At 42.8% G+C, this 14,237-nt stretch overlaps 1 protein-coding gene across 1 annotated transcript in view; it reads right to left on the reverse strand.

The window, feature by feature from the left end:
- The window catches only part of Abca4 (ATP binding cassette subfamily A member 4), a 154,243-nt gene that overhangs the window by 123,328 nt on the left and 16,678 nt on the right, over window positions 1-14,237 (reverse strand). The window contains exon 6 of the mRNA XM_076862541.1: window positions 9,461-9,658. Coding sequence (XP_076718656.1) covers window positions 9,461-9,658 — 198 coding nt within the window. The remainder of the gene's footprint in view (window positions 1-9,460; window positions 9,659-14,237) is intronic.

Consider the following 14,237-nt stretch of genomic DNA (forward strand, 5'->3'; position numbering starts at 1 on the left):
TTCCCTGAAGGTAACTTGTTGATTTCCCTCCTTACTTTATTCAGCAGTGGTGATTATTCTTTTGTTTACCTCTCATCTATCTCTCTTGCAAGAATCTTAAGCCTCATATAGAAAGGAACTGTGTCTGTGTGTTCGACTCACAGTAGTTACTCAAAAAATATGATAAATAAGTGAATGCTCTTATTAGAGCAAAAAACAAATTTATTATAATTGTTTTCATACCTGTAGTCTGTGAAATGGTATGTTTCTTAAGGACAAGAATCTTACTTTTTTAAAAAATGATTTTTACTTTTATTTTTTAGTTGTAGATGAACCTTTATTTTATTTATGTTTATGAGGTGCTAAGAATCAAACCCAGTGCCTCACACATTCTAGGCAAGCCCACTGAGTTACAAGCCCAGCCCAGGATTTTAAATTTTTATTTTTGTATTGCTTAAGTTTCTTATCCATCGCATTTTTTTGTAACAGCTCAGGAGAAATTTGTGAATCATAAATCCCATATGCTAGGAGGTGGAATGAAGTTTGCCTTAGAGACTGTGATGCACTCACTTATGTCAGATTAAAGAAGTATTCAGCAACATGTCTACTTTTAAGTTGCTTTTAAAGAAAAAGAGTAAATAAATTTTAGTATTTCATCTTTAAGACAAACTCCCTTACGTTGATGTTCTATTATAAGGAGATATAGTGAAGAAGTAGTAATGACTTCCTGGAAATTCATAATTATTCAATTTTAATAATTCAAGAAAATAATTAAATTATTGACCAGGGCCTCACTAATATTCTGGGGCTGGCTTTGAATTTGGGATCCTCCTGGCTTAGCCTCCCAAGCTGCTAGGATTGCAGACGTGTCCCAGGGAGTTCTGACTCTGATATGGAACACTTAGGCCTTTTTTTCACCTTTAAGATAACAAAAGTAATAGCTACTTACTTACATAAAGTACAGGATATAGCTCTCCCTGCTATCTGCCCTACTCTTTACCCAAGAGCAATCACTGTGAAAAATGTGGTGTAGATTGTTTCAGAAGCACCAGGCTCTTAACTTTATTATGCCTTTCTCCTGGCTGACAGTTTCACAGACCTGCACATTTTGACCACAGTTAGTATCGATATTAACTTCTATGCTAGGGTCTGTAGAATACCCTGCCCCAGATGGTGTTCTTTCTTTCTCCAAAGACTACCTGCTCATTCCAGGAGTATAAAATCAGCACTCTTTTCTTCCATTCCAGATGTTGTAACAACATCCTACAAATGGGATAGCCTACAAACTACAGAAGTTTGTTTTTTATGGTTCTGGAGGCTAGGAAGTCCTGAAGTTTGGTTCTGGCAGTTTTGGTGTCTGGTGAGGGCCTATTTTCTGGTTCTTTCTAGGTCTTATTGTGGTAGAAGAGGCAAGCTGGCTTTCTGGGGTCTCTTTTACTAGGATACTAATCCCAGTCCTGACCTCATTGCCTCCCAAAGGCCCAACCTCCTAATATCATCATCTTGGGGATGAGAATTCAACACAGGAATTTGGAGAGTGCATTCAGACCACAGCAAGGCTTCTGCTGCATTTTCAGAGAGGAATCTAAGAGTTATCTAAGAGTCCTGAAAAATCAAAGACATTGCTATGGTTTGGATCTGGGATGTTCCCCAAAGATTTGAGTACTTGAAGGATTGGTCTCCAAAGTTGCAGTGTACAGAGGTGCGTTTTTAAGAAAATTATTGAGTCATGAAAGTTCTAATTTTATGATGGATTAATCCATCATTGCTCATGGACTATTGGGAGGTGGAAGAAACTGTAGGAAGTGAGACCTAGTTGGAGGATAGGTCACTGTAGATGTGACCTGCAAAGATTTTTCTTGCAGCTGGCCCACTCTCACTTTCTCTCTGCTCCCAGTTACCATAAGCTGGGCAGGCCCTTCCACCATGATGTTCTGCCTCACTTCAGGCCCAAAGCAATTGAACCAGCCAGCTCTGCACTGAAACCTCTGAAACTGTGCTTTAAAATAAATCTTTCCTTCTCTAAGTTGTTCCTGTCAGGTATTTTGGTTGCAGCAATGAAAAGCAGACTGACATGAAACATAAGCAAGACCACAAGAATAAAGTTCTCATCTGTCTATTCCATAAATATTGCTCAGCACTGAGTGCCGAGGCTCTATCACTGTGAGAGATGGATGCCTGTTTACCCAATTCTGCTAAAGGTGATAATGCCTGGCTAAAAACTCTATTTCCCAGACTCCCTTGTGTACAGGTGGGCATGGGGCACAATTCTGATTAATACACTGTAACAGGATGGTGTGTTAAAGGTGTGCCCTCGCCTTCGCCCTGCCTGGAACATGGGATGGAGTAGGAGAGGTGCAGCAGATAGTGTGAGAACTCCAGGTGCCTGAAGTAAATGCAGAGGAGCCTGGTTCCTGAGGAAGTCTCTGGAGCTTCCATGTCACTCCTGGGTTTACCCACCACAGGACTGTGCTTGGAAATGGAAACAAAATTCATTTTTTCCAGTATTTTATTTGAGCCAATTACACTTTTGAACTGATGTGATCACACATTTGACAAATACAAATTCAGTGTCTGCTATGTGCAGGTGTTGGGGACATAGTGATGAACAAAACAAAAGCCTCTCTTCATGGAGCTTCACTTCAAGAACGCTGCTCATGTACCCTCAGCCTTCCCACCACTGGGACCACACTGCCAATATGCTCTTGCTTCTCAAATGGGAAAGAACCTTTTTCTAATCCCTTATCCCTCTGTAGTGACACTCTTCCTCCGCCACCTGTTCTTTCCACATTCCTTGGAAGCATAAGCCATACTTGGTGACTTCACTTCCTTAGCAACACCTCTCTATCCTTACCTTCACCATTCTACCAAGAGGCTTTAACAGAACCCCCAATTTCCTCCTGGGGTTTAAGTCCACTGAATATTTTTGCTTCTTTTTTTGGTACTGGCAAATGAACCCAGGGGTACTTTACACTGGGCCACATCTCCAATCCTTTTTATTTTTGAGACAGGGTCTGCTAAATTGCTGAGGCTGGCCTCAAACTTGCTATCTTCCTGCCTCACCTACCTTATTTTTGCTTTTAGTCTGTTGAGGCCTCTGCTTTTCTTGACACTTTTGATCACATTGCCATCTGTGACACTGTTCTTGACTGCTTTTTTTGCTCCTCCTTGGCCTTTCCTATGAACTCCTCTGCCTTCATCTTCCAACTATGAGCCAAGTTCCCTGAGGACCTGCAACCCTCACACTGCACTATCTCCCTACTTAAGAATGAGTAGTCTTATTCCCTTTATTATTGAATCTGCCACCTTTTTATTGACAACTTCTAAACCTGCTCCTCCAGCCCAGATTTCTCCCCATAGCCTTGGCTTTATGTATCCACTGCCTGCTGGTCACTGGGATCCAACACATCCCATATTGATCACATTGTCTTTCCCAAACCAGTTTTCATTCCTGCTGGCACTAACTTCTTCCCAGAAGTCAGCACTGATTCTTCACCATCCCATCCCATTGCCCAAACCTCTAGCTTGGGAATCTAGGAGTTGGTACTGGGTCTGAGTGTGGGGCAGATGAGCCCTCAGATTGCAAAGAGGGGAGACAAGGGACATGTGAACAACTGTGCTAGGAGGAAGTTGGACTCAATGACCACAGTCCAAAGAAGTTCTGCAGAGAAAAAAAAAAGGTCCTATGTGGGAGACCAACCTCGCACGTGACAGAGTTAACTCCCCTGCTGGGAGATGTAGCATCAGGCACCCATGCTGCTAGACTGCCCCGCTCTTCTAGGGTTCAAGTGACTGTGTCTTCGTGCCCCGGCATGTCTTCCTATAGCCCCATGGGTGGAGCTATGCTCACCTGTTCCTTTGTAATATTACCCCTTGCCCTGTTTAGGATAGAATGTTCCATGGAAGTGCCTTGTGTGTGTACCCTTCTCTTACTGTGCCCTTGGGTTGGCCTACCTAGATGTCAGTCAACCTGCTGACAGTGGACATCAGAAGATAGACTCAGCCCCCTGAAACTTGACCCCTTGCCTCATCTGAATAGCTTCTCCTCAATAAAAGGGGTCAGCGCGTACTCTCTCTCTCTCTCTTTCTGCGGACCCTTAAGGTCAGAGGAGCCCTCACAGCGACCCCAAAGAAAAAGGTATTTGTGTCTTTTGTGTGGTTATTTTGTGAAGCCCAATTAGCCCAGTTTACCTGGAGTGACCCCTGAGCCTTTTATTCACGAACAGAAACCCAGCAGTCCTAAAGGATGGGAGGGCCAGGAGGGGCCAGGAATCCAGAGGCAGAGAAATAAAGGAATCATCACACTCATGTGTCCAAGCAGGTTGGACATTAAATCAGTCACAAGTTCCTGTTCTTTCAGTTACTCCCTCTTCTTTCTGAGTTTGTTATCTGCCCTTCTCACTTGACTGTGAGCTAGAGACTGTTCATGACTATGTTTTGCCTGTGTGTATGTCTTTAACCCATCCTCTCTTTCACTGGGAGGGAACACCCTGAGTGCAAGGCCATGGGCACAATATAAGCTTAAAATTCTGTCCTACAACCAAGTCAGCATATTGGAAAGCACCAATGTCTCTATCTATTCACATCTCTTTTTATCAACATATTTGCATATACACACAGTTTTTAAGGATCCAAATATTGTTTTTGAAATTATATGGCATCCCATAACTCATTTAGTGAGTGAATCTGATTTCTCAGCAGTCATTATAAATACTTGAGAATGTGTGTAAAGTGGGAAAACCTGAACTATAAACTGAATTTTGAATTTCACATTTAATGAGTACCAAATTTAACAATAAAATTAAGTAACATTACCTTTCTTAAACAATGTATTGTTCCCTAAAGCAAAGGAGGACAATAAAATACCATGTCCCTGGATGCTCTATTTTTCTTTCCCCAAATCTAGCCAAAATAAGGGAACAATGAGATCAAGCGTGGGATGGGAAGTCCAGATACATATTATCTTGGAGACATTGGATTTCTCTAGGCACACTGGGAACTAGAGCAAGTTAGTGTTATCTGTAGAAGTTACTTTCTGCATGTACAACAAATCAGTTGCTCCCTGTGATGCTGTTCCTATAAGCAAACTAAGGAAGCTAATGCTGGCGATGTCACTGCTTCTGCCACTCAAGATACAAACCCCTTTCAGAGTGGGGACAGGCATGGAACTGAGGGCACTTTGGAAAGAATACATGTTACTTAACCAGTCACAGTGGACAGAACACTGTGAGTAGACATTGCTTGGCTATACACTGAGAGGGAATAGAAGCTGTTCATATTTTGCCACTGAATTCTTCTTGGTGCAGTCACTGATCTCATTAGCTTAACCTAATAAACCACAAGTCTCCCATACTGTCTCTGGGTACTTTTTTTGGACTTTCCCACAACTTAGCACGACTGGACTGTGAATGAGATAAACATGCAATTTCATATTTATTAAATTTAATTCTAAAGCTTTTTCTTTGTATTTTGGAGCCAATTCTTCTTTTAATTTCAAGTCTCAAACATTTTTTATAGGTCTCTGCAAAGTTTATGACCATAAGGCACTATACCTAATACTTTAGGGACCAAGGGATTAAACAGCCACCCCCACCCATCCTCACTCCACCTCAACTGGCAAGAATCAATTTATCTGAAACCACTTCTCCTCATCCAGAAGGCCTTCCCTCATCACCCTCTGCTTCCTGCCTCCTTCCCCATGGATAAGGTGCTCCTCCTAGCTGCTCCTATAATTAATTCTTACCACATTTATTTATCACTTTTATATCAGTTTGCTATTATTTTTTAATGTATCTGTCTTCCAGCTAAACTGTAGGCTCAGTAAGTGTAGGAATGGATTTATTTTGTTTTCATCTTCAGAGCATGCACACAGTAAGTCCTCAATGAATATGTGTTGTATTCATGAATAAATAAACAATGATCTAGTAGAAAAGAGACAGAATCTATTGAGATGAGAGCTTCCATGAGAAGTGTCTCTACTAGGTGTGATGGTGTCTTTCAGGGAGGCAGCAGGCGGTTGCACCTAAGGACATGAAGGTGACATTTGAGCTGAGACAAACTGATAATTGTGAGGTGAGGGCAGTGTCTGTGGACTGAAGGGGAGAGCCAGGAATTCTAGGTGGAGAGAAAAATGTGAAGAGAGCCAACATGAGAGTGAGACTAGAGAGAGCCAGATAAGAACAAGTCCAGGAATTAGGGGGAGAGTGGATGGGGGAGGGGGCACAGCTCAAGATGCATTTTTGTGTCTAGTTAACACTTCCTTTTTTTTTTTTTTTTTTTGGTACCAGGGATTAAACCCAGGGGCAATTAAATTCTGGGCCACATCCCCAGCCTTTTTTATTTTTATTTTTAAAAATCTGAAATAGTCTCACTAGACTGCTTGCAGCCTTGCTAGGTTGCTGAGGCTGTCTTTGAACCTGTGATCTTCTTGCCTCAGCCTCCTGAGCCCCTGGGATTACAGGCATGTTCTATCACACACAGCTAATGCTTTCTTTTTGACCTTGTCAATTGTTTAATAATATTCATTAATCAAATATTTACTAAGCTCTAGCTATGTGCCTGGAACACTGGCTATAATTGTCTTCCCAGTTCACTTCAGTGGAGATGGTAAATAATGAGAGTTTCATACTCACTCTTCATTTGAGATACCACTTACACTTCAGAAGGGTATCAAACCCCAAGAGCCTTCTACTTGTTCTTGTTTACCAGTGTTCCGGCTGGGATTGCTACATATTATAAAATAACTTTCCCAGAGCTCTCTTCTCCTTTTAATTCCTTCCATCATTATCTATTTAAATTTATAAGAATTGTTCCTGCCAAAAGAGTCAAAAAAAAAAAAAAAAACAAAAAACAAAAAAAAACCAGAAGAGACTGCAAGTTCATTTAAATGACAATGTGGAAACATTTCTGGATAAAGGGCTATAGACCAAAATGGCAAATATCATCACAACCCCCTCATCCCCAACTTCCTACACCAACAAGTTCTGTGAATTTTCCAAATAATAATCTTTCCTTGTCCCCACTGAGCTCAGTACTGCCAACCCAAGGTCAAGGTCTTATTAGACCTCTTATGGAAGATGGGATATACAAATAGGGCTGTGGAAGGCATAGTCTCCATCAACTGCAGTTGGTTTGAACAGTCCCTGAGCCTTGATCTTGTATGAAGAAATTGATACGAGGCCCTCACAGGTAACAAGAGGATTTTTGTCTCCATGAAGCCTCTGTTTTGGTTCTTCAGAAACTAAAAAATGCCTCTTCTTTGGGGTTGTGTAATATTTTTTTCATATGCAGAATAAATCATATAAGCTCCTAAAAAGTCTTGGCATTTGCTGATGCTTTGGATCAGATGCAATACCATCAGCACATAGAAAGAACATTTTAGGAGTTGAATTTTTCTTTTTTTTTTTTTGGTTTGATTTACTTTCTCTGATTCAAAGATAATCTAAAAGCAGTATTAATTTCTAAGTTGAGGATATACCTAATACAAAGGTAATTAGGTAGCCTCAAGTTAAAAGTGTCTGTATATGATGACGTAGTTTCTGGAAGATTCTAGAGCTGGGGATGGGTGGTTGTCTTGAAAACACCCAGACAAGAGGTAAAGAGCAGACAGCTGAAGACAGAGTGCTGGGCTACTGGGTTAAGCTCTGGGCTGCTGCTGCAGGAAGCCCAGATTTATCCAGGAGGGGAGTTGTTGCTGGGCAACTGAGAGAATGTGGCTCTGAAGCATGTTTGTGGCAACCTGACAGTTGTTAAGCATCAGATGAAAAGAGAGGAAGCTGCCTCAGTAGTGAGGGGGCAACCAGAAGGGGTGCCCTGAGTACTAGGAAATATGTCATGAGTAGAGAATTCCGACTCAGTCACTGGGAAGGGTGGGGGGACATGCCCAAACTGTCTCTCCTGGGGGAGGTCACTGAGACATGTTGTCTCCCCACTCTGGAGGAACAGCGTCTGAACCAGAGGGTGGGCTCTGGGGTATATGAATAGACAAGTGACGGGACTCTTTTGGCTCAACAAGAAACTAGGCCTTTTTCTCTCCACAGGGTCTTCCGTCCTGGTATCTGTGGCTGATGAAAGCAAAACTGAGCTTGGAATCTAGAGTCAGTTTAAGGTCACTCCACAAGAGAGACCACCCCCTAGTCTGAGAGGATTATAGAAAGGAGCCAAGGGGCCCCCAGGAAAGTGGGGACATTCTTGCTTTGATAAGAACAAAATGGTTTTGGTTTCAAAGTATTTTTCCATCTCTTCCCTAATGTGAATCTTGTACATGTGTAGAGCAGGTCTTATTGTCTCAATTTTACAAATGGGGGATGGAATCCCCTTTGAATGACAGCAAGTTAGCTGTCAGCTCAGAGTCAGGAAACAGTCTCCAGGCCACCTTCAAATGTTGGTGTGCCCCAGTGGGCTGCCCAGCACTCTGATCTCACTAAGGGTCCCATGCTCAGAGGGGATGCTGACGACTTTATAAAGAGAATTAAGGAACACTCTGTAGCTATATTGAGACCTTTTAGGAAAACATACATATTAATAGTAGGTAGTAAAGAAATTTTAATGCAGAAGCTCCTAACCTGGAGTTGGCTTCAGTGGCCTCTGTGTGTCCTGTGGGAACTTAACATTCCCTAAGAAAAGGGTCTAGCACTGGTGTCAGAGTATCTTTTTCTATAAATTTATAAAGTATTATACTTATATAGATGAATAATGGGGCTAAGAAAGGTTCAATATCTTGCCCACAATCACAGAAGTCGAACCAGGCCTTCTTCTTTCCTTTTTTTTTTGGGGGGGAGGGTACCAGAGATTGAACTCAGGGGCACTCGACCACTGAGCCACATCCCCAGACTTTTTTGTATTTTACTTAGAGACAGGGTCTCACTGAGTTGCTTAGCGCCTCACTAAATTGCTGAGGCTGCCTTTGAACTCATAATCCTCTTACCTCCACCTCCTGAGCTGCTGTGTGCTGCCACCATGCCCACCTCCTTTTTTTTTTTTTGGTACCACAGATTGAACCCAGGGATACTTAACCACTGAGCCATATCCCCAGCCATAACAGGATATTGTTAAGTTGCCTCACTACGTTGCTAAGGCCGGCTTTGAACTGGTGATCCTCCTGTCTCAGTCTCCTGAGTCGCTGAGATTATAGGTGTGCAACACCAAACCTGGCTTCTTTCTTAACCACACTGCTACAGGTGTTGGGGAGCACTCAGCCCACATTTGGAATAAACACACACCTAATGCTGAAGCTCCTATGACTCCTGGGTCACTAGGCCAATGTTCTAAAAATCATATTGGTCAAGATTTCTTGGGCCTCTGGAGCTTGGAGCTTCTTCCAGGCTTGTTTTGAACACTGGGTTCACACCTCCACCAGTGTCAATTCATGTTGGTGTGCCCCAGTGGGCTGCCCAGCACTCTTATCTCACTAAGGGTTCCATGCTCAGAGGGGATGCTGAGTCCCAGATGCTGCCTGTCCCAGGAATCACCCTTCCCTTACCACATGGAAGAGCTTGAAGAAGTCCACATTGGCATATAGAGTGTCTTCTATCCACTGTAAGGTGCCCTGGGAAAGGGAACACAGGGCGTCACGCACAGCCCAAGCCCCTTGACGCTGGCCAAAGATGATGAAGCGCTCCAGGAGGGCTTCATTGCAGGCGATGTCCTTTAGCACCAGGTCTGGGACTCCGTGAGCAAACTGCAGGGGAGAGAGGCAACACTGAACTCTCCTGGTGGTAGGAAATCACTGCCCCACCCGCTCACCACTCAAAGATGCCCACATTCTAACCCAAGGGACCAGTGAATATATTATATTCTAATACAAAGGGAATTAAGATTGCTGATGGATTAAGTTTGCTAATTAGCTGCCTAACTAGATCAGCAGGTTATTTTGATTTATCTGGTTGGGTCCAATATAATCCTTGAAACATGGAAGGAGATAGAAGAAACAGTGTCAGAAGAATGTGAGATAGGCTTGGTGGGCCACTGCTGGCCTTGCAGATTGAGGGGGACCACAAGCCAAGGAACATGGACAGTGTCTAGATGCTGGAAAAGGTAAGAAAATATATTTTCCTTTAGATGCCCGGTAAAGGATGTAGACCTCCTGGTACCTTGACCCTCATATTTCTCTCCTCCAGAATCATAAGAAAATATTTTGGTGTTGTTTTAAAACCACTAAATTTGTGGTGCTTTATTTCAGAAGCAATAGAAAATCCAGACATTCCCCCCAAGCCTCACTTTACTAGAGAAAATTTTAAAATGTAAGAGATCCCCTTCTCTGCACATTATGCCAGGGTGCCATAGAGACCTCCCCCAAGGAGTCGTGAGAAGACACTTGTGGTGGTTCTCCCTAAATCTATCACATTTTGGGTGAATAATGAATAATTTTAGTATAAGTGTGTCCCAAATAGGGTCTAAATGGAATGTAATTATGCTTGAGTTCTTTTTTTTAAAAAATTATTTATCTGATTTAACTAGTTATCCAATTTTGGATCCGTGACCCCCAAGGCCTGTGTATCTCACCACCCCCACCATGGACAGTGACTCCTGAAATATCATGCCCATGTTGGCCTCCAGAGGCTAAAGGGCCAAGGGAAGGGCATCAACCATGGTCAGAGGCCTTGGCCACCCAGCACAGTGCCTGGCCTCTTGGAGTCCTGGATCCACTGCAGTGAACAAGACCTTGAGGGTCGTGAACAAATAAGATTGTCTGGGCACTGCGGTCTCCTCATGGCTTCCAGTTACATGGTTCTCTGGCAGAGCAGGTCCAGCTTTGCCACCTGCTGCATAGGGACCGGCAGACCCCACCTGGAAAAGCCTGGTCCCTACAGAAAGTGCAAATCACTGCTGATGGTGGATCAGCTTTGTACTTCCTCACCTAGTAACAGGCTGCGTGTGCCCACAGAGCCTTCCTGCTTTGCCCACACCCACTTCTCTCATCTCTAATTCCAGAGGCTAAAACATTCCAAGATGGGCGGTATCAATCAACTCATTTTGTCCAAGCCTCTCATATTCCCAAGGAGGAAGTGATGGAAGACGAATCAAGTGACTTGAGAAACTCACATAGTCAGCCAGGGAGAAAACTGGGACACCATGAAGGTCCCACTCATTGGTCACTCTCTCTCAATGCCCACTCACTGGCTTCTTACTGTGCAGCGACCAGAAGAGTAAATGGGATGAATAAGTCCAATTCCCGCCTCTTAGAGGCTCTCCAACTAGCTATACAGGCAACTATACAGGCATCTAAATAGCAGAAATGCCAGATTAAACACAGTGAAACCAGCACACAGAGGAGGGATAGTTAAGTAGAGCTAGGAAAGGCTGTTAGTGCTTATTAAATCTTCACTGTATCAGGTACTGTCAAAAGCCATACCTGGGTTGCAAGTGGGTCGCCACACATGGAAGCCTAGCGGATAGAAACATCTGGTGTCTGGGAAGGACCAGTGGATATTTCCTCTGGTCAATTGCTCAGGGACATTGTGAATTTCTATCAGGCTCTACCATGGTCCACACAGCACCTGAGATGGGTGTGATGTGAGAAGATGCCAATCAACCTGCTGACTGCAAAACACCACAAAGCAAGACTTGGTCCTTGAAACCTTATCCCTGGCTTTGATATACCCTCTTAAATAAACCACCTGAGCCATCTTTTCTATGTCTAGTTCCAGCACTCATGTGAACTAGATCTATGAGGAGCTTCGCTTTTGTAAATATATTTTGGCCATTTGTGTTTTGTTATTCACTAATTATTTGAGACTTTTAACTTTTAGAGTGGCTTACATCCTCCAGAGCTGGAAGAAGAATCCCCCAAAGAGACACTGGCTGTGGCCCCGTTATGATGATGCTCAACATGGACCTGACCCAGGAATGAATTCAGAGTAAGCAGAGACTTGGTTAAATGGGGTCTGATCACGCACAGATTCAGAAGATAGAAATTAAGTTAAGCAACACCCACCTCAAAGAAATTGATGGTACACTGCAATCTACAGCAGGGAGGTGGGAAAGTTCATTTTGATACCCTGATATAAAACCGAAGCAAATCTCTTCCAGAAAAGGTCTATCTACTCAAAATCCTTATTAAAACAGAAATGGAGGCGGGGGCGGGGGGAGAAGCATTTTCTTCTGCTTTCCGTTACTCTAACAATTTAAACTGAGCGGGCAAATTCCCCGCAGCACCTCCAACTGCATCCTTACAGACCGCTAAGATAGAGCAATCTAACTTAAAGGCGTAACCCAGCTGAACTTTAATCACGCAAATTTAGAATGCTGGGACTGACAGAAGCCTCTAACCGCGGATTCCAGCAAGGTCTGTAACCTACATGAGGTGGGCCAGCAGTGTCTCTGTCTCTTTGGTACTTGCAAAAAGGATGCCAACTCTAACTAACTTGGGTACCAAACACAACCTACTTTGATTTATCCTGTCCGGTGATTGGTCCATTGCTAGATAAAGCCCACCTTTGGGTTGGAAATTATTTGCTGTGTGGGCCTGTCCACACACAGGAAGAAATCTATCCATAGTTGTAGAGACAGCTACTGCTCCCAGCCAACAATGTCTGCCTTCTGTCTGGGCTGGGCTGCTAACCCAAAGAGGAGACAAAACGCCGTCGCCGCCCACCAGTAGTGATGAGGTTTGCTGCAAGGAGTCAGCAAAAGGCAGGGAGAACCGCCTAAAAAGCCTCGCGACTATGCCGCAGAGGGGATACAGAGTCGGGAGGCGCAGGCAGACAAGCTGGTGGCACGAAACAAAACAGGGCAAATAGCAATGTGAGCGCTGGCCGCGGAAGCCAGACGCATAACAGCGGCGGCAGCAACGGCATTGACCCGGAGGATGCTGAGGGTGGCCAGAAACACGAGAGCTTTCCCCTTCGTTGGACGGGACAGCAGTGGCGGCTCACTGGGCCCACGAAAAAGGCAGTCATAGCTCAGATAGCTCCCAGCCTGACGAAAGCCGCCCGTATTTTAACTTCAGATAGGCGAACATGGGAGGCACTCGAGGGGTGGGGACCCCAGAGCTTCAGGTAGAATTTTAGGTAACATGGGAAAATAGCTCTGGCTACGCGACCGCAGCATCATGGCGCACCCCTTCAAGCCCCGCCTCCCGGCCTTCCTCTGGCTTCCTCTTGGTCCCTCCCGCCCATCCCTAGGGCGGGACTTCCGCCCGCCCTCCAGCGTTGCGGAACCTGTATCTCAGCATTGCTGTTTTTCACAAGCAAACACCCAGCTAGAAGTTTTTCTTTCGTTGACGAGGGATTTTCTTGACAGACAAAATGCAAGCCAACGAACTCCTGCGTCTTTAATAGTGGCCTTGTTCTTAATTCTTTCCGGATGCTGAGTTGAATAAACTAATTTCTAATCCCATTAACCAGGTTTCTCCAAGAAACTTGATTTCCCATTCTCTCTACAGCTGTGCTATTAAGGAAGAGTTGCAAAAAATTATTACGTTTTCTCACACATTATTTTTTGTTTTCTCACACATTATTTTTCTTTTTTAGAGATACTAGAGGTAAATTTTGATCATTATGAGAACAAAAGCCGGCAATCTAAAATGTTTAATCTCACAACGTTCTGATGATGGCCAAAATTTTTATTCTTATGATTTCTAAATATGTAAACACAATGATTAAATATGTATATGCACAAAAATTCTATTTTAACTTCATTAATGTCAAAGTTTGCATAGATAAAAAGAGTGCACTCATAATATTTAAACTAAAATAAAATGGATCCAAATACTTTTAAGTCACATGACTTAATAAGGTTCAATTTAAGGTGGCTGATTAAATTTTAAAAAGTATATCTTCACTTCTTAATACATATTTTTCCAGCTAGTTAAGTAATCTATATAATCTTTAATTCATAGGGTAATTAACAGATGTCTATTTACTTCTAATAATTTTCCTTCCACAGGAAATACATAACTCATTATGTACATTTACCTGATGCCCTTCTTCAAAGATAAATAATATTAAATTCATGGTAAGTGTAATTCATTATATAAATGCCTATTTCAAAAGATACTTAGTAACTTACAAAGTTAAAATGCAAATATCAAGTAATCTTAACTCTGAACTATTGTTTAGATTTTCATAAAGTAGTAAACAGATATAATTCTATGTACAAAGGTGTCCAAAAATTTTAGCTACGTTGCCATTGAAATATTTTTCTTATTAAAATATAAAAATTTATCTAGATTCAAAGATTTACAGGAATTGTTTCAAAATGTAACCATAAAGAAGAAGTCTAGAAGGAAAGGAAAAAAATGCTTCTACAGAAAGAAA

This window comes from Callospermophilus lateralis, chromosome 7 (genome assembly GCF_048772815.1).
Source record: "Callospermophilus lateralis isolate mCalLat2 chromosome 7, mCalLat2.hap1, whole genome shotgun sequence".
Taxonomy (NCBI): Eukaryota; Metazoa; Chordata; class Mammalia; order Rodentia; family Sciuridae; genus Callospermophilus; species Callospermophilus lateralis.